The sequence below is a fragment of the Nilaparvata lugens genome, chromosome X, assembly GCF_014356525.2.
Source record: "Nilaparvata lugens isolate BPH chromosome X, ASM1435652v1, whole genome shotgun sequence".
NCBI lineage: Eukaryota > Metazoa > Arthropoda > Insecta > Hemiptera > Delphacidae > Nilaparvata > Nilaparvata lugens.
In genome coordinates this window covers 161,016-183,015 of record NC_052518.1, presented here as the reverse complement: position 1 = coordinate 183,015, position 22,000 = coordinate 161,016, and the positions used below count along the sequence as shown (strand labels likewise).

Here is a 22,000-nt window from a genome sequence, read left to right as displayed (position 1 = left end):
GTATTGCGCATGCGCTAGTAGAACTTTGTCGATAACTCTAGATAGGTGGATGGAAGGGAGTGAGAAAGGAACAAAACCAATGCCATCTATTCATAGAGAAAATATATAATTGATTTTTTTGCGAATTCGTAATAAGAATCAATGTAATTGGTGATCACAAATTTTTCTGACTAGATTCGAACTATTTAACATTTGAAAATATATTTTTATAAAATTAATTATATTTGAAGTCTCTCTGAAGCACTAGGGTTAATAACGCATGCGCATTTGCGCATAACGATGTCATTTTGGAGTTTGGAGTCAAAACTAACATAACCTGAAAGTGAAAGGTAAAAGGTTATGTTTATATTCTTTTGAGTTTATCAATGTTTCAAATTTTTGTTGGAAGAAACATTTCTAATTGTAATAATTTCCAAACTATCCTCATCTAAAGCGTTATCACTCATGGATTATTTTTTATTTGAGTATTTATTACCTATTCATGCATTATCATAAAAATTATCTGATTTGGCTCATTTTTTAAAAATGGAAGAAAACAGTGACTTGTAAGTAAACCTCAAATTCATGTTTATTGTATCTTAGATTGAAAATTCAAATTATTTTCATAGTGTGAACGTTCATACACTTCATTGAGAACTCCTAAATAGGCTAACCCAACCTTTAACTAATTTCTCCCTAAAGGTACGATTCCTTAGAGGATAGAGGCGGCTAGAAGTAGGCGTGTCAAGACGCGTGGTTAGAGCCGTCACGGCTACAGCATATTACCTACAATAATAATATCGAGTAACCGGCTGACTCAGCTCTGGTGTCTGAGGGCCAATTTCAGGGCCTTTAACATGACCTAACGAACGTGTAAATCAAATCTTTATTTGTCCGTAAAACATAATTGCAATTACAAAAATGGTTATAAAAGAAAAACGTAAAATTCAATATAAAATGAAAAACACCATAAAATGAGTGCCACTATATAGGTAATCTATTATTAGTTAGATTCGATGATTCATTACATATGAATCGTAAAAGCAATATGGTGGGGAACACTTCTAATTCATCTGTCGCCAAAACGTTCATACTACATGAGAAACATCTGCACGTTTGCTAGAAGGGAGGAAGTGCACTCACATGGAACTCGAAGGGGGGTTGACTTAGATGTGCCGCGCTGTCGCCTGTCAAGAGTGAAGGACAGTTTTCCTGTTTTGGCGGTGCGAATGTCCAACTGCCTGCCGAACTCGGTTAGGGAACGCCCAGTCAATGTGTTCAGAAGTTCATTGTCAAAGTGGCTTGTTGGAAGGAGCTTCTACCGGTTAGAGGATTTTTTCGGCGAAAGCTTTGCTGGACTGTGACGTTGCCTACAGTTTTATGTACCATGTTTAATTGACACGATCTATCCAGGAAGACCTGGCCCTGATTACGACTTTGGATATTTGGATCCAACGAGTCATCGAATTTAATGAATTTGTAGGTTATGTGCTCCAGCCTTGACGGCTGTAAAAACGCGTCTCCAGATGCCTTCTTATAGCCGCGCGCGTCTTGACACTCCGGATTATAGCTGCGCATCTCGACACCCCTCTAAGGAATTGTTATAAACTCAACTTATTCTCACTGACCCTTATCTAGTTTGCAACAATAAGTTGCTGACTGTGTATCAGCCTACAACTTGATGCTGTGAAACTTGACTTACTAAATTTGTTTGGACTGTCATTTCTCAATAAATGGCCAAAATAGGTACTTGAGCAACCGAGACCCTCCTCAATGGTTTAGCTGACTGTGTATGCGTATTAGTACTTATACAGTAACAACAAGGTGCAGTACTTGGCCCGCTGCTGTTCCTGTTGATGATAAACGATTTACACCTGAATGGTTCCAGCTTGTCAGGGCAGACGACCCCATGATGCCAAATTCGAAGCTCAGGAGCTATTTTCTGAGACCGAGAATGGTTCTCCAATAAGCTAAAATTGAATGAGACCCCTAGACCCAGGAGATTGTGTGTACTCTCAGAAGAACATAGATTCTTGATGCCGAACATGTGACCTTACTTGGTTTTTGTATTCATAGAAAATTATCATGGGAGTCTCATATCACCAAGGTCTGCAAGAGGTTCTCAAGAGTTTTTTACCTACTTCGGAAGATGAGGAGACTACTTGGTGTAAAATGCCTTTATCATGCAGTAAGCTTATTTGCCAGCCACATTCAGTATAGCATCTTCCAGTATGGGGACATTTGGTGCATGTGAAGATCATACTTCTGCTCCAGAAGAAGGCATTCTGTGTAATGTGGTCTAGTGAGTATGATGCACACAGACAGCCCATATTCCAACGTTTGGGCATTCATACAGTTCATGGCCTGTTGTTACAGTTCATTCATATTGTCATCAATGCCGTTAGACTCAACGAACTAATGTGCACTTGTCTCAGTAGTATATCAATAAATGGGCAGAATGGTGACTGAAATCACGACTCATTGAGACTTTCAAACATAGTTTCTCTTATTGCTTAATATGAGCGATTTCATTGAAATTGCAATATTATGTTGTTTTTAGCAGATGCCACTGTAATCCAAATACATTACTACTTACACATTTGCATAGTTATTTAAACTACGTAGCTTTACCATCTTAGTTTACTGTAGTTTAGTTACTTATAAAGTACGCTGCTCACAGGGACAATAGCAGCTACTGCGGGAACGTGGAATTGGAAATTCACGTTCATGTACATATGAGTTCCGTACATTTCCATTTCTGCACTGTACTATTCCGCGGCAGCTATTGGAAGCTACTCTTGTCACTGTGTAGAAGCTGCTTTGGATAGTGACTTTACAAGAAACAAGTTGTTGAATCAAATACAAATTAATTTCATTGTTGCAACATTAAAGAAAATGCATAACAAAGTCAAATACAAACAAGTAAAGTGAATGACAGCATTGGCTAAATAAATACCTTACATTCATTAGCAATCCATTAAATTAATGTACTTTTTCTATTATCTCCCTAAAGTTATTCACCTTCACTCATTGTATTCCTTTCCGTTATTTCCTTTATTACCAAACCAATGCATATGCTGTCCTTAAAACATGAATATCACTATGGACTAGAGTATTACTGGAACTATGAGTACCGTACTAGAAAAATTTATTCGGAGTGGAATGTGACATGAAGTGAATAATAAAATTAAAAAGACATAATCTTCTTGACGGTTTCATAGAGATAATTTCAGTTATAGAAAATATCCACTAAACTTAGTATAATCCCTATCAATGTATGAAACGTATAAATCATTGTATGCTTTAGCGTGAATAATTAATATATGTATTTTCCATCTAGATTTCAATCAAAGTTCGATTCGGAAACAATAAATAAGTTATCAAGTGGAGTACAAGATCTTCAAAGTAAAGATTTCCTGAATTTGCGGCATCTCATCTCAGAGGCTTTGTAAGTGAGAATATTATTATCAATGAGAAAATTTCCATCTTTTTCTTATGACTTGTTATTTAAGTGTGGTCAACTTCAGTATCATATTTTTAAAATAGATTAGATTCATAATTTATTTGCCATGATCTACGGCAATTGGCAACGTCAAGAAACATACTAAAGTATTAATATAATCGTTATAAAATGTACTTAAAAGTTGTGACTAAACCCCTTCTTTAGTGAGTATAAAGGTTTGCCACATATAACTTTAACTAAAAAATATATTTTTTTTAGCTTTTCTGTGGACTCTTCTGTGAATTGTCACACTAAGATGACACCAGAGGTGTTGAAACTTGTTTGTAATTTTTTGATAAATTCGTGATACTTTTAGTCAATATTCTGGTGTTTGTTTATGGATAAGTTCTACTATATCTCACCAAAAACAGTTTCTGGTGTAAATATCATTATTTGCAATATAGCACTACCGGCAAAGAACAACTTTTGCACCGGCAGTGAGTTCGAACAACCATGATAAACATATTAATTAATATATTTATTTATCTATGCATTTATTTATTTTATACTCTTATATTCAAATTTGTATTATTAAAAGAAACAGAAAAATATAACTTATTATAAACAACCAAACCAAATAAAACTAGGGAAAACTAGGTCACATCCCAATCATTACAAGCTATAAATAAAATAGTCAAACAATACTTACTTTCCGTGTCCAGGATCACCAGTCTTCTATTTTTCCCAAAATTTAGCCACCCGGAGGGCTTTGTCGTTGCTTTGGAGGAGGTCGTCATGAGAGCAGTTTGTGTCAAGCAACTCGCACTGCAATAGGTGAGTAGTTTTGTTCCAGGCCGCAGTCGCAGGCAGCATCGTCCTGAATGTAACCCCAGCGTAGTAGATTTGATTTGCACCTTGTGACTCCTGTGCGTAGTCGGTTTAAAGACTTCCAAGTTGTGAAAGGGAGTTCACTACCACAGCTAGCACTTTCTTTCAATTCCAGGAGCGGATTTTGCAGTTCCTCCTGCCATAGATTCAACCTTCGTTGTTCAGGTGTTGTGGTAAGAGGTACTGTTGACTGGATAAAACTCCTTCTTGACTTGAGCCTTGTTGCCGTTGTTTGATGGTGAAACAGTGGGTGTCTTGGGTCGCTGATTTGTTTCTTCCGTTCCACTTCTGCTGCAACAGTTCTGCGAATGGGTGGTGGTGCTATTCCTATGATTGGGAAAATTTTACCAATGGGTGTGGGCTTGAGACAGCCTGAAATTATTCTCCCAGCCCATTGACCGCCGTATCAACATGTCTGGCATGTATAGAGTTTGCCCAAACTGGGGCAGCATATTCTGCAGTGGAAAGGCATAGTGCAATGGCTGATGTACGTAGAACACTGGGGTTAGCCCCCCATGTTGTACTTGTCAATTTACGTATTATGTTGCTTCTAGCAGCCACCTTCATCTTTGTGTCCTGACAGTGTGCTCTGTATGACAGCGTTCGGTCCAGCTTGACACCAAGGTACTTAGGCCACTCACAATGCTTAAGTTCTTGTTGCATCCCATCCAGTTTACTCTAAGTTTTCTTTTGGCCTCTTTATTTCTGAGATGGAAAGCGCACATCTGAGTCTTAGATGGATTGGGCTTGAGGTTATTAAGTTGTAGTACACACCAAGATTTTCAAGGTACAGTCAAACAATAGGACAAATAATTTTTAATATTCATAACCAAAGACTCATCATCTAAAACACTACATTATGAAGATAGATCATTTAAATTCAACATTTTAATACAATCCAGTATTATTGGATTTTCCTTTCTGAATCCAAATTGTGAGACTTTCAATACAATAACTTGTGATGCTCTCTAGGTGTGTTTACAACTACTTAGCAACCAATTCCTCAATCAATTTTGAGAGAATGGGAACAATCGTAATTGGTTTAGAATTAAAAAATTGATATCCTTTTGTATTTTTTTCTAGATTGAAACAAGATCAAATGGTCGCAAATCTTACTCAGACGAACAAGTGCAATAAGTTTGAAGAAAACAATGATTTAAGTGTCATGGTAAGACAAGATTTAGTATAAGATTTGATTGTCATGGTAATATAGTCTACTCATCCAATTTCAAAGAATAATCATATTGAATTATTGGATAATTGAAGTGTAATCATTATAAGCCGGTGAATCAATGGTAAGGTAGTTATTATCAAAGAATATTTTTGTTTTGATTGTTGAATTGAACCCTATGAGGAAAATCCTAGATCAGTCATTTTTCAATTGTCAAATTTTTCCAGTGTCCACAAATGAATAGCTTTTTATGCTGACAGGGCTACCCCGACAAATTGTAACGCATGGAGAAAAGATTGCATGTGAAGATATACCATGGTATAGGGCGTTTATGTTGCAAATTTCACTGTTAACTGAAGCCGATAGTCCTAGTCGTTGTTTTTGGTGAAGCTATGTGACACTGGTAGTCTCCTATACTGTGTCGTTCTTACACTTTTACACTCCCAACAAACAGTAAAAATAGAAAGTAGTCGTCAGTAATCGGCTTGGAATATAAACGACCTATACCATGGCATATCTTCTTAAGTTTTTTTTTCTCTGTGTAATTAGTATGATTTTATGATGACAGAGCTATCCCACAAGTCTTAGGTTTGTGCATGGGTAGTGGAAGAATGGTGATTAGAGATGAGCGGATCTACAGCTATAGGTGTGTTTTGAATCACCGGGAAGCGATATTTGAATGCATAAATAATGATATCATTAATTTTTGTTTTGTGTAGTTGAGAAGTTGATATTGTGGTAATTATTCATATTGAATGAAAAAGACTAAGAAATTGTCAAAAACCACTGATTTATTGATACTTAGAAAGACCGGTTTCGGTTATTACTCCATTGTCAATCTCTGATAAACTAAAACTAAATACAAGAGCAGCAGAATTTATACTAGTAGGCGAGTACTGCTATTGGTCAAGGGCATGAACGCCTGCCATTGGCCCAGCTAGACAGTCTCCTTCCACTCAACGGTGTGACAAAATGGCGGCTTAAGCAACAGAATCGCCATAATAACAAAATTTACTTTCAGTACAAAATAAGAACCAAGAAAACAAGTGTGAAAAATAATAGCAGTACTCGCCTACTAGTATAAATTCTGCTGCTCTTGTATTTAGTTTTAGTTTATCAGAGATTGACAATGGTGTAATAACCGAAACCGGTCTTTCTAAGTATCAATAAATCTGTGGTTTTTGACAATTTCTTAGTCTTTTTCATTCAATATATCATTAATTCATTCAAACATTAAAAATTACTTCTAGAAAAGTACTGTAATAGAATCAATTGAGAGTAGTTATTGAAAGTATTGGAAATTAGGACTAGTAAAATAATATGTAGAACCATAATTGGATTGTAGAGATAATTCAATTAGAGAAATTGAATTTAATTAGAACATAATATTTTATTTGCTGGCTGCCTAGCATAGGCTACGGAAAGCTTGCATTTTTTTAACTGATGGACGAGGTGAGGATCTTTCTCAGGGTTGGGAACTGCTTAGCTAGCATCCCAGCCTGGGAAAGATAGTTTCCATCCACTCGTCCCATCAACAGCTTCCAGCTCTTCTTCCCCCCTGCCGGGAGTCTAGTTTCCACGTGTAGGCCTAGTAGGAAGAGTCGGACCTGGAGACAAAAATGCATTCTTTCCGTGCACTCTTCTTTCAACCGCTGAAACGATCGGAGTGCGTCTCAGAGTCCGGGGGGGCACCAACTATTTTTCGGGAGTGTGGACCACCCAAAATAACACCGATGGACTTCATTATGGGTCCCACAATTAGTCTTACCCATATGATTAAGGGGCGATTGAACTTTGGTAGCGTAGCGATAGGTCTTTGATAATATTGTAACGATTCTAAATTTCCTTTAATTTTTGTATTAGGTGAGGCAGCCAGAGTAGATTCAGAATTCATGTAGCAACCTTAGAAAAATGTTTCAAGTAAACAAAATTTTATAGAGTGAACAATAGTATCATTTTCAACCACGATTACCCTTTCGAAAAAGCAGTTGTTGATCTACCCGAGATATTACAGTACCACAGGCTAAAGCCCAAAACGGTTTCAATTCTATTTATAAAACAATCCAAATGTTGTAGGTTGAATTTCGCATTTTCCAGTCAAGACAATTGATGTGTACAATAGGAGTAGCAGGCGCATGTCTTTCAACTCATCTCATCGATAGAAATTTACCTGTTTGACCACGGAACCAACCACTTATCAACCCTTTGTGTTAATGGAATTCTTTAATAAGTTAATGTAATAAATTCACATTGTCAAACTTCCATGTGCGTCCTTTTTGGAAAAGCTGTTACCAGTCACTCCTATAACACAAAACACTAAACAGTCCTATAACACAAAACACTAAACACTCCTATAACACAAAACACTAAACACTCCTATAATTTTGGTTCCTTCTCCTATCGGAGGTTGGAAATCATCACGGCAATTTTCACTTTATTGATTGCAGCCTTGAATAGTTCCCTTGAGTTGCAGCCATACCATTCTTTTAAATTACGCAGACAGGATATCCTTCTTCTTCCCACACTCCTCTTCCCCATGATCCTTCCTTGCAATATAAGTCTCAACAGCTCATACTTTTCACCCCTCATTACATGACCCAAATATTGCAATTTTCTTCTCTTTATAGTCGCAACAACTTCACATTCCTTTGCCATCATTAACATTACATCCCCATTTGTCACTTTTCTTGTCCATGGTATTCTCCACATCCTTCTATAGCACCACATTTCAAATGCCTCGATGTTTTTGAGGTTTGACTTTTTCAAAGTCCATGCTTCCATGCCGTACAGCAATGTAGAAAACACATAACAACGCAGCATGCGTATTCTAAGTTCTAGTTTAATATCTCGGCTACATAGAAATCTCTTCATTTTTATGAACACCTGTCGTGCTATTTCCACTCGTCCTTTGATCTCCCTGGTCTGATCGTTCACTTCAGTAATCCATGCTCCAAGATACTTATATGCTGTGACTCTCTCAATAGGTGTATTGTCCACTACAATATTAATTGGCACTCTCTGCTTTTTCGAGACGATCATGCACTTGGTTTTCTTAAGATTCAGCTTCAACCCATAGTTATTGCTGTAGTTATTTACATTTTCCAGTAATTGCTGCAACTCATTCTCACTTCCCGCTATCAGAAGTGTGTCATCTGCATAGCGTAAATTATTAATAGTTACTCCATTTATGGAGAGACCAACATTTTGCTCCATTAAAGCTTCTTGACAAATGGCTTCACTGTAAACATTAAAGAAGAGTGGAGAAAGGACACATCCCTGACGAACACCACGACAAATCTTCATCTCCCCAGTCATCTCATTCTCAACTTTGATCCTTGCTGTTTGATTCCAGTATAAATTGGTAATTATGTTAATATCTCTTACTGTCAATATTTTTACCTTTGAGAATTTCATACAGTTTGTCATGCCGTACCTTATCAAAGGCTTTTTCATAATCAATAAAACACATATAAAGATCCATATTTACATCCAGGCATCTTTGCATCAATACACTTACTCCAAACAATGCTTCTCTTGTGCCAAGGCCACTTCGAAAACCCAGTTGTGTGTCACTCATATCAGCCTCTAACTTATTAATATGAATTGTCTATATGACAATTCTAATATGAATGATTTTGAGGAATACCTTTAGGGTGTGACTCATCAAGGCTATAGTTCTATGCTCTATAATACAAAACACTAAACACTCCTATAACACAAAACACTAAACACTCGTATAACACAAGAGGAAAAGTGAAATTAGACGTTCCATTCTGCAGAATAATCCCTGACGATGTACAACCATAGAGAAAAGGTAACATAAGAAGATATCCTATGGTATAGGTCGTTTATGTTCCAGATTTCAAGACGATTAATTGTTAACTCAAGTCGACTACTGTCTATAATTACTGTGTTGTTGGGAGTGTAAGAGTGTAAGAACGGCACAGTATGGGAGACTACCAGCATCACATAGCTTTATCTAAAACAACTACTGTACTAGGACTATCGGCTTGAGTTAACAGTGAAAATTGGAACATAATATACCATAAGATATCTTCTTGTGCTCTTTTGTGTATGGTACACAGTTCTACCAGATGTAGTGAGGAGCCTGGACATCGAGTGCTTCAGGACACGAATTGGGAAGTGGTTAGTGGAGTCGCCATTCTACGCTGTGCAAAAATATTTTGACGCCAACAAAAAACACCTGAACCGGTAATGCTTTTAAAGGCGGGCCATCTTGAAAAACTTGAAAAAATATCTATTTTTTATTGTTTTCCACGTTTTACTCAGTAAACAAACGTGAATAAGTGTTATTTGTGACATAACTTATAAGTGAATCCTATGACAAGGACCAAGTCAGAGGAAGGAGAAGAAGAAGAAGGGGGAGTGGTGAAGGAGGAAAAGAAGAAGAAGGAGGAAAATAGAATCGCTGCCTTTATTAAAAACTTAGGAGGGCGAAGTTAGGGCGCAGCCGGCCCTCTCTTACACTTAACCCTTGAGGAGGAGAGGAGAAGGAGGAAAAGCAGAAGAAGAAGAAGAAGAAGAAGGAGAAAAAGAAGAAGAGGAAGATGAAGGTCTACTGTTGGTAGAACTACTAATTGTTCCCACTTGTGTATTCGGAAACATTTAAAAGGTTAACTTTCACTATGGATAAGTACTAGTTCACGTTTGTCGCGTTCAGACAGGATACAGACCTCTGGTCATGGCTAAGGAGATAAGTATCAAGTAAGAAGTATGTCAATTCAATTTTTTTCTTATTGCAATATTTTAGCTGTACTTCAAGCTTGTCGCTTATTATAGTCAACCGCACGAAAATAGTCTGATGACGTTGGAGTAGATGCTTGCAACGTTGCCAAATGAGACTTTATCAACAGCTGATTATAAATGATAATACTTTTATAACAAATCTGATGAATTGGCAACGTCTATTGATGCGGCGGGGGTTACGAAGCACTCAGCCGTTCCAATTTTCATCGGGCTATTTTCGTGCTGTTGACTGTAGTACAGTAGGTTTAATATTTTGTCTGTTTTTCGCTTTACTCAATGATAACGATCTGAGTTTGATATGTTGTGTTGTTTGCATGCTTGTTTTCTAATAAAATCATCATTTTTCAGTTTACAAAGGCCAAATCTTGTGATGCCAAGCTGAAAAGTCTCAAGCGTAAAATGACTGAACTAAGTAATCGCTCTAAATCATTAAAGGTAATTATTGTTATATAATTATTATTGAACGAAAATCCTAAATAAATGCTGCGAATCACCCCGAAGACCTCTGCTACTGCAGACATTGACAACAGAGCTAACAGCTAGATGGAAATTCGATGAGAACTACTATTCAAAAATTAGTTGCCAGCCCGGGAATCGAACCCGGTACCTCCCAATTGCCAGTCATGAATGCTTACCCTTACACCAAACTGACAATCTCTGGATAGCAGCGCTCATTTTATACGAAGCCATAGCGGCCAACCAGTTACAGATGGAATTAAATAGAGAATGCATTTATTCAAATGCTAATATTAATATATAATTATTATTGAACGAAAATCCTAAATAAATGCTGCAAATCACCCCGAAGACCTCTGCTACTGCAGACATTGACAACAGAGCTAACAGCTAGATGGAAATTCGATGAGAACTACTATCCAAAAATTAGTGATTAGAAATTTAGTGATTTGCAGCATTTATTTAGGATTTTCGTTCAATAATAATTATATATTAATATTAGCATTTGAATAAATGCATTCTCTTTTTAATTCCATCTGTAATTATTGTTATTTACAATTAATTTATGGTTGAATACCAATAAATTGAAAGAATGAGACGTTGATGTTGTCAATATCTCTATATTTGCTCAAAAATCTATATCTACAACATCAACGTCTCATGGAGATATACCACATCATCTGCCATCAATAAACTGTTGACTCTAGTTCTCAAAACAAAATCATAACATTTCATTCCATAATCTTGTTGGCTGATGAAAGTGTGTTTGAAGTTTCTGCCATGGAATTCAAATTGAAGATGATGGCCCAACAATATATAGTCTTGTGTGTGTACAGAACTCTCAACTCAGATTTTTAAATTTTCAAAGGAACTAGCACCCTTGAAATATATTTTTTAATTATACGGTATACTACTTTTGTATCATGTAATTCTCCTTTTCTATTAATTTGTATGAGAATGACATAAATGTCGAAACTAGTCGTGTATAATTTGTTATAAGTTTTTTGTATTTGTGATAAGTTATTTTGTATGATCATTTGTTATAAGTTTTTTGTATTTGTGATAAGTTTTTTTGTATAATTGTAAAATAGTCTGTTTATGCGATGATTTCAACGTGGATTACGGTAAAGATGACAAAACAGTAGTGTTTTTTACAATTCATTAGCAACATTTGACTTGAAAAAACCAACTAGTCCAACAAGAATATTACAAGAACAGCCACTAAAATTATTACATAATTTATAACTACTCTGTAGCTCTCTGTTCTAGCAAAACTTTTGCCTGCTCTTCTTCCGAGCACATTGAAAGAAGAATAGAAATCATTTATTTAGACCAGTAAAGGAAAGGTTATAGAGGGAAAAGTTGGAAAGACAATTTTTGACCCCGCAGTTCTGTTAAGGGTAGTAAGGAGGTAAATATATCAAAAGTCCCCACCCCTTCCCCTTTTGCTAAGGGGGGTTGGTTTAAAGTACCATTTTTGGTTTCTCGCAAAAAACTCAGAAACTATGCATCCTAAGGACTTGACTAGTCTATTGTTGCAAAAATGGAGATTTCACACTCAACATTAAAGCTGTTGCAAAATGAGTAGGGAAATTCGTAAAAGTGTGAAATTATACATCAAATTGAAGAGAATTTAATGCTCTATAAGCTCATAATCAGCATGGATTTTTCCAGTCGATTTTTAAAAAGTTATAAGAGCAAAAATAGGAAAAATTGGTGGGAAACGTGTTTTTTCAAAAATGTCACACCTTCAAAAGCGGATATCTTGAAAACTAGATGAGATATAAAAAAAGTTGTAGAATGGATATTGTAGGAAGTTATGTAAGGTTTAATTTGTTATATGACATTCAAGTCCTTAGGATACATAGTTTCCTTTTGATATGTTTACCTCCTTACTACCCTTAACAGAACTGTGGGGTCAAAAATTGTCTTCCAAGCATTTCCCTATATACCGTTTTTTGAGCATTCATTGTCTGGACTACTTCCTTTAGTGATAATTTGCAAATAAGTACAATTCAAAATTTTCATCACCTGTGTTAATTTAGAAATAAGTGTTACATATAACGTGTCCAATTCATGGTTTTTCTCTATTGAAAGTAGCCTATGACTTTTTTCAAACAAAATAAATATTTTTTCAGAAAAGAGCACTTCATATCCACCAAACAAAACAGCAGGAAACTTTGAATAGGATTCAGGAAGAAGACGCGAGAGTAAGTAGGGAAGAACGTATGATAGCAAAGCCAAAAAGAGACACATGATAATAAATCGATTGCATATAAGATATATAACGTTATTCAATTATATACAGATGTTATTATTGATTAATTACAAAAATATGTTTGTATAACATTTTCCACAAAACATGGAGCAATAAAATAGTTTTATCAGAGTTTATGTTTCTTTTGACAATCTAATTCGTTTACTGTCATCTTAAGGAGAATATAAATATCAAAATGTTATATAGATGATATAGCAGCTTCAAACAAATTAATTCATATGCTGCAATGAAAAATCATGAATTAGAATTTTATTCCAACACTGATCATTGCTATGAAATACCTACCAATCATGCATTATGGTGAACTTAGATGGTCGTTGGTCATTGGAATACGGCAGTTCATAACAGCCAATTCAAACATCACTTAATTATCACTTAATTGTCCACAGTCGATTTCTAACCAACAACTTTCAGATAGCTGTGCAATCTGAAGGATGCGATTTTTTTCTTCCTAAAACGAATGATGTGAGAGTTGGTCTGGAAAAAGCATGGATAAAATTAATACTAGTCATTTTACATCTTGATTGAAAATTACATATGAAAATTCGGCTCTCTTGAAGCTTGTTTTACTTGGGTACAGATGAGGTTTCGTTCGTGCACATTTCTTGACAAGTTCTTGAAATGTGTTTTACAAAATTGCGAAGGTAGATTGACAAGTAATGCCCACATGGTTGTAAATTGCTCGATAATTGAACTACATAAGTTGACCTGTTGGCATATAAAAGCAGTTTCCCTCAACAATTTGAAGAAGGTTATGTTTCAATTTGGTTATGTTTTGAGGAGAGGAAGTAAGGAGTGATGGGCAACCATGGAGTCATGTCAACTCAAAATTGAACTAGCAAATTTTCAGTTGATGAGAAAAAATATCCTGGTGTGAATTAATAGCTGTTGGCTTGACTGTTATTTAAAGCTTAGCCTTATTTTTAGAACTAGCAGGTAACCTGTGCTCCAAAGCACAAATAGATTGAATTTAGTTTTATAGTTCCATGATGATATTGAAAGTATCAACTGTAATAATTTACAACAGAAAAACGAATTACGTCCATCCTCAGTAAATTAAGAATAATTATGCAAAATTTCAAGTTAATCAGTTCATTAGTACAGACGTGATGGTGCGCCATTCGTGTATTTCCTATCCCGTACATGTACAAGTCAATTCTTCATGTTATAATATTATAGATGTGTTTTTCAAGATGACTTATTGTGTAAATCCAAACATCGATGCTGATAAATTGTCATGTAAAGGTAGGAACCTTGAAACATTGTAAATAGTTATACTACTTGATAAAAAACCCCAATTGAAGGATGAATCCAAGTTATTTGACAAAATGGCTTCAAGGCCTGTGATGGGTCCAAGTCTATCTTTAACCTTGGGCAGGGCAACAGGTAGTTGGAAAGGGTCAGCTATTGTTCCTAGGTATATGAATGCCTATTGTTGGTGGCTAGTATGGAAGTTGGACCCAAAGGTAATTTGTCATCTAAAGAGAGCACGATTTGGAATTATGTGGAGTACTTGGCTACGCATGCATATTGGCAAGTGGACCTATGGATTTAGGAGTTTGAGGACTATGATAATAATTGTTACTAGTGTTATTACAAGGCCCCCCCCCTAATCTATCTTTACTCACTGATACAAAATTACACAGCTTACTAAATTGAATATAATTATATTATGATTATGACGATTACTAACTATGCTTTTGAGTTGATTCTTCATCAGTGAGGACTGTAAGCGAATCATGATTTATTTTCACGAAAATAATTAAAGCTCCCCTAGATAATAAGTGAATATTGTAGCTAAAACACAAATAATTCAATTTTAATATTAGGCATATAAAAATGGAGTGTTTTCTTCAAGAGAGAGTTACGTTTAGTCAAGCAATTAAATCAGTTCATCACTGATTCAAAGTTAGGATCTTGTAATAAATTTATCCACATCTATAACTACCTACTAACCTACCTATAGTTCATTTGACGAGAAGATAAAGTAAAAGCATTGAAAAATCATACTCCCTAGAGGTCTATGGTTAAATTAAAAGATTATCTGTGTGCCGTAGACAGATAGATCTCTAGACAGTATGATTTCTTAATGCTTTTACTTTATTTTCTCATCAAATGAAGTATACTAGGTACTGAAACTCAAGGTTTGATTCGAAATAAGAATTTTGTGGTGTAATGAAAGTTTGAAGTGTAATTTTATAGCAGTTTCATACCGGCCAGTACGGGGTTGAATAATACGAGCGAACTCTCATGGGTCCACAAAATATCTACTCCGAAACGTGCTCTCTATAGTCAACATCAACAGGGAAGGCTAAAAATCAAGAAAATGGTCATACTCTCCAACTATTATAGAACAATAGAAAAAGGATGAAGGAAGAAATATTGCCACCTTTATAAACAATAGGACAACCCTTTCCGATCCCATCAACCTGTTGCATTTCTACCTTCAGGTAGTTGGACCCACCAGAGACCTCAAAGCCGACAAAATAATACCATAGCGAAAACATAAGAAGATATGGGACAGGTCGTTAATGTTCTAAATTTCAAGCCTATTACTGACATTATTGCTGTGTTGTTGGGAGTGTAAGAGTGTAAGAACGGCACAGTATGAGAGACTACCAGCTTCACATAGCTTCACTAAAAACAACTACTAGGACTATCGCTTGAGATGACATTGAAAATAGGAACATAAACGCCCTATACCATGGCATATCTTCTTATGCTATATTTCCTCTATGCCAATACCTACCAAGTTTACCTGGAATGCTAAATTATCACTATATAACATAAATTATATTATATTACATGCATAAATAACACAATTATTAGGATTACATAGATTATTATTCCAATTACCAACGTTAGAAGAGGACATGAAATTAGACATTTAAATACATTATCCATACAATATCTATTGATAGTTTGATTAAGAGCCAAGCCACACGAAGCGTTTTTTCAGGCGAGTCTGCAGGCCAGGAAGCTTTCCGATTGACTGATTATAAGCTGATTCCTGAACGCCAACCCTATCAGCCAATCGGAGAATTTCCTCATCTGAAAACACTTTGTGTGGCTTGGCCCTAATTTTACTGTTGATAACATAACTCTCAACAATCACAATATTTGCGGTTTTGAAAAGTGATACATCAAGATATTTATTTTTGACTTATTTCTGACTATAGTGAGGTCCACGTTATAATGGCAGTAGATAACGATAGGAGAACCGTTGCCGATTCTCTGCCTTGATTAATTATATTTCTAAATTGTTAAAAACAGATTTGACAACGTTGTGGAGCTAGAAGAGCTACCTCCTTTGTTGAATGATAGACAAGTATAGCAACACCAGTGTTAATCAAATACTGCCATTATAACGTGGACCTCACTATTGCAGGTAACTCGAGCTCCGCCGAAAGGGTCTAATTGAAAACTTGATGTACTGAAATCTCGAAGAATTTTAAATAGGCCTACAACCATTCTCGGTAAATTAAGAATCAATATGCAAAATTTCAAGTTAATCAGTCATGTACAGAGTCGGATCTACATTTTTCTTTAGGGCGTGCAAAATCTAGTCTGTTGGTGAACACCCCCCCCCACCTGAATATTAGAAACTGAACTTCCAAGTTACTCTAATGTAGAAAAACAAATCGCATATACTGCACACACATTACAGTACAGTACTTACTTTACTATCATTTGAATTCATGTTGCTCATTTAATCAGTTTCCAGATTCAGTCATGGGGTCCATTATTATAAAATTATATAATTAAAGTATCAAATTATAAGTCATAGATATACTATACTAGCCGTCAGGCTCGCTTCGCTCGCCATATCCGTCTAGCCAGGGGGCTCCGCCCCCTGGACCCCCGACTGGGTCGTCCAAGAATGAGTTCAGCCGGCTCGCTTCGCTCGCCTGCATTTTTCATTTGAACATTTTTATCATATGTTAGGACAATATCAGTCGGGGGTCCAGTAACGTCTGGCCAAACGGATATGGCGAGCGAAGCGAGCCTGACGGCTAATAATATAATATTCCCAGGATTGAAGTAGCAGTGCCCAATCAATTTTTCCGCGATAAATGCATTTAAATCTTCAACTTGGTGCCAACCTAACAAAGTCAACTCAACTTAATGCCAACCTGACAAAATTATTAATTTAGTTGCCAGTTAACAACTGTTTCGAAGAGGTATTCTATCTAGATTATAGTTCTATAGTAACATATGATATGGAAATTTCAATTATAATTAAGAGATTGGGAGAAGAAGAATATACATGCTAAAAGACGAACTTTAAACCCTTAAAAACCACCCTTAGAGTTGAAATATCGCCAAAAGATTTCTTAGTGCGCCTCTAAAGGGCCAACTGAACATTCCTACCAAATTTGAACGTTTTTGGTCCGGTAGATTTTTAGTTATGCGAGTGAGTGAGTGAGTGAGTGCCATTTCGCTTTTATATATATAGATGGTCTAGTGGATAGAGTGAACGCCTAGCAGCCTAGAGATCCCGGGTTCAAACCCGCTCATCGCCAACACTTTTTGACCAGGTCACTCCCGTGTTATCGGATGGGCGCGTTATATTGTCGGTCCCGGCTGAAGTATGACAGTCGTAAGGCCCATTGACAGCGACATGATATATTTAGGTGAGGGACTCCCCACCAACGAAAGTCATACGAATTTACTTTATAGATATACCGATAATATAACATTACCGTATATGATAAACAAGCTGTTTGGAAGTTAATAGATGATTAGTTAATATTTTGGCTAAATGAAAAATCTTTATTTGGCGCCCCTCAAATAACAGCGCCCGGTACAAATGCACCCCCCTTGATCAGACGCTGGTACTGTTGTTTAGACGTGTTAATGCGTCATTAGTGAATGTCCTATCCCACGTACGTGTATAAGCCAATTCTTTCCTTTATTATATACAGTAAAACTCCAATCATCCGAATTAATGGGGACCGGGACTCATTCGGATAATCGGACTTTTTCTTTTTAATTGCCATTGGAGAGAAAAAAAAAGCTACGTTTTGATATTGCACTATTTTTTTATTGAATTTAATGAAAGAAACTTGATATTTTCACATGTTTTAAGTATAAATAAATGTACTTATCTACATGTTTAGAAATAAAAATCATTGTTTTTTAACATCTCCGTCAATGTAAGCTGTTTTGCGGTCTTCATCCGTTTTCGGGCAGACAATTTTTTTTCTGAAAGCGAATCGGGTAGTCGGAGTTCGGATGATTGGAGTTCTACTGTAATAGATAATACTAAAAATGCTAGCCGGTCTTGAGCTTAATGAGCAATTTCCTTATAAATAAATAATATTTATAAAATCACGAATTGAAAATATGAACATGGAATTCAGATAATATTTTTGAACCATCTGTAGAGCTGCGGCACCATTCTCTGTACATTTTTATCAATGGAAAATGTTCATCAGCCAGGCAAAGATCAGCCATTATGCATTTTATAAGTAATAAAATTCAAGAATTGAATGACTTCTTCAATGTTATTTTCCATCACGAACTTCTTACTATTAAATCTCTTTTTGTCGTTAGATAGAACGACTAGCAGTCAATTTTATTCAATAAATGAATTTTATTCACTTAGGCCCGGTTGCACAAAAGCCGGTTAAATTTTAACCGTAAACAATCAGAGAAGCCGACTTATCAAATAGGCCTTCTCTGATTGGTTCTCGTGGAATTAATCAAGGTTAAAATTTAACCGGCTTTTGTGCAACCGGCACTTACTGTGACGAGATCTTTCAGCAGGTCCGCCATCTTCATGGTTGTACCACCTCCATTGCTACAAACATGATATGGCAGACCTGCTGAAAGATCTCGTCACAGTAAGTGAATAAATTCATTGATTGAAGGGATTTGACTGCTAGTCGTTTTATTTAATTACAAAAAGTGATTTAATTGAATGACGCTTCTGATGTGCCTGGATATAGCAGCAAGCAGCACAATTTCAAGTGAGGTGGCATTTTACTAGCATTGCTGATTTTCATTTATGTTGAGTTTAACCGGTGAAATTATATAATTAGAGTGAATTTGCATGCTATACGCATCTTGAGTTTTATGATAATCTACCGGTAAAAATCGACTAGAAAGAAATGCGTCGCTATAGTGACATCCACGTTATAATGGCAGTGGAGAAAGATACTGGAACATCTTTGCCGATTCTTTGCCTTCTGTAGAAGATAACTGATACCGGTATATCTGATTTACTATCAAATAATAAATTTTCATTGAGATAAATATTCTAATTATTATATTTTTACTTTGTTAAAAAACGAACTAGCAACGTTGCGGAGTTAGCAAAGGATAGCAACAGCAATATTAATCAAATAATGCCATTATAACGTGGACCTCACTAAAGTCAAAGGTCCACACAGGGCTGTAGCGCTTAGCAAGTAAGCAATAAAACATTCATATCAGATATATATCTAGCAGCCACGTTTATTTGGAATGTATTATAACATAGATGAAATAGATGTATAATTAAGTCAAGTTTGTAGCGTATAAAAAAAGGGATTAAAGAAATTACAAATATTTTTTCATAGGACTATCCTTTTCTTATACGCTATTAAAAAATATGAATATTGAATATATCTTCATAGATTAAATACTACGAGGCATACAATAAATAATTTTCCAGTCTCGAAAATACAATGTATATTATTTTATGAATCAGTAATTCAGTTATTGCTTAAAAAGTATTTAATATTTTTTGTTGTTCTGTTCCTTTTTATTCTGTTATTATTTTGTACTAACAAGACCCGCCTTACAGTTTGGTTCTCAAATTAAAACGTGCATTGCTATAATCTTGTGCTAAAGCCAGAGGAAATTTAATCTCTAAATGGTAACTCCAAATGTGGAAGACAGGAAAATTTGCTAGAATTCATTACATAAATCAAACGCTTAAAATTAACTTACGGTACTGAATTCTCATACAAAAGGAACTAGATTTAAATCTAACATGAATGATTAGTTTATGCTTAAACAAGCAATGAATAATTATTGCAATAGAAGAAAGTATTTGCTAGAGAATAAATGTTTTGAATCAAGAATAATGTATAAAAAGTTTAGGTAAACTTGACATTTTGTGAAACCATGTTTCTATATGTTGGATTTAATCAGAGACTAAAAAACTAGAAACTCAAAGTTATGAAGGGCTTTGAAACATTTCAAAACATTTGACAATCTAAATTTGTTCTTTTTAGTAATTTGTCTTGAATGATAAGCCACGCAGCATATAAGCTAAACATTAACAACACAATATTGAGATAAGTATTTTTCACTTGAGTTCTTTGAATTTATAAAACAACGGAAAAAAATTATCTATAGCAGGAAAATGAGACATATTAGAATAAAATAAATAAACTGAAATAAATAAAAATAAATAAACTGATTTAATAGCAATTTGAATTCTTCCTATTAGGGAAATAATTAAGTTTGTAGAGTGAATATTGATGTTGAGGAACTTTTCCATAATTGAAGAAACTTGAAACGTTGTTAGAAAATGCACTATCCAGTAACTCACAGCTGATGATGTGTGAGCACACACGAACGCATGCTCCTGTGAAATAATAATCTTTCACAAAATAAAGTGGATTTTTTTGACAACATCTCAAGTCTCTTCAATAGTTAGTAGGGAAATAATAATGATTTTCCGTTGGTAAATGTAATAAAAATACACAATAGACTCCTCAAGTATAAACTTCTATATCTCTGATCACTGGAACTTTCATGAACGAGGATAAATTCCGTTTTATTTCTAACAGTATGCACACATGACGACGTTTGTCGCTCGGTAAGCGCCGCGTTGGAAATTGTGATATTGTACACATGAGGGCGTCAACCGCGCGCTTTGTCGACGTTTTCATGACAGCAGGCATCCGGCAGTTGGACCCACGTAGGCCTACTCAGTGCGAGCACATGGAGTTAGAGCTTACCTGTTTGTGGTTATTGTACCGTAGACACAAGGCTAGGCGAACAAGACAAAGGCAATGGTGAGTTCATCCTCTAATAGATGACCGGTTAACCATGGGTTCATTTGTGAAGCTATATCCAAAATTAAGGGAATACCCCAACACGTTTTTCATACACGTATGAGTATGAGTACATTTGATGAACTATTATCTTTAGTCACTGAAGACATATCATCTTGTGAATGTGTTGTGAGGGATGCAATTTAACCAGAAGAGAAACTTGTTGTAACATTATAGTATATTTCGCACCTAGAGCAGAAAATGAGATTTTTCCGGCTCGAAATCGGTTTTCAAGTCCGAGGCCGTAGGCCGAGGACTAGAAAAGATTGAGAGCCGGAAAAACATTTTTGCCCATGGTGCGAACGCTATTTTTCGCCACACACAAAAATAAACAATATATACATATATATATGAGAATAGTTGTTTACTAAGCACTTCCGAAAGCAGAAGTGGAAGGTCATAGCTCTAGCAAATCTGAGGTAATCTGAATATCAGGAAATTGTCCAAGTATTTTTATTTTTTATTCTGATTTGTCTAAATAACCTAAAAGATGATGTTCAATTATGTGGGAGGTTGAGTTTATACTTTTTTATTCTTTCAAATGAGAATAAGATGATATTATTATAAATGTTTTAATTATTGAATAATGAAAAGTTTTTTGATCAGCTGTTTTTGATCACGTTTCTTAGTTCCATGTTAGCGGCTGGAAAGGGTACTTTTTCCGGCCTAGGCCAGAAAGAAACCTGTTCTGACGTCAGACGAGAGTCGTCTGCAAACAATGTCTTTCAGATCTATGTAGGGACTGGAAAACAGCTGCTTTCTGTGCAGTGTGGCGAAAAGGTATTGTATTACAATTTATTACAATTCATATCACTGTATACGTTCAAATTTAAAAATGACAACAATATTTTTTATCAAACCTTTTGGAAAAAAAGCCTACATATATGAGCCTTAAATTTATTAGAAAGCTTCCTAGTCACTTGAAAAATTGTGAAGATTTCGATGTTTTGATGTTTGGAGTATTCAGT

The 22,000-nt window shown here is 35.5% G+C and overlaps 2 protein-coding genes across 3 annotated transcripts in view; one reads left to right on the top strand and one right to left on the bottom strand.

Annotated features, from left to right (window-relative positions):
• The first annotated feature begins 263 nt into the window (after positions 1-263).
• On the top strand, positions 264-13,092 carry LOC111053675 (biogenesis of lysosome-related organelles complex 1 subunit 6). 2 transcript variants are annotated; one of them, XM_022340589.2, is made up of 5 exons: positions 264-545; positions 3,320-3,427; positions 5,393-5,477; positions 10,596-10,682; positions 12,842-13,092. In XM_022340589.2, the coding sequence occupies exons 1-5, from the start codon at positions 526-528 to the stop codon at positions 12,959-12,961; spliced, it is 420 nt and encodes a 139-aa protein (XP_022196281.1). In that variant the 5' UTR covers positions 264-525; the 3' UTR covers positions 12,962-13,092. The 2 variants fall into 2 exon arrangements, with proteins under 2 accessions (XP_022196281.1, XP_039298123.1); XM_039442189.1 differs by lacking the exon at positions 3,320-3,427 and having other exon boundaries at positions 284-545.
• A 246-nt stretch (positions 13,093-13,338) lies between these two features.
• LOC111050603 (mucolipin-3) overlaps positions 13,339-22,000 on the bottom strand; it is a 41,306-nt gene continuing 32,644 nt past the window's right edge. Inside the window, exon 13 of the mRNA XM_039442186.1 lies at positions 13,339-13,458. Within this exon, the coding sequence (XP_039298120.1) occupies positions 13,392-13,458 (67 nt within the window). The 3' untranslated portion in view covers positions 13,339-13,391. The remainder of the gene's footprint in view (positions 13,459-22,000) is intronic.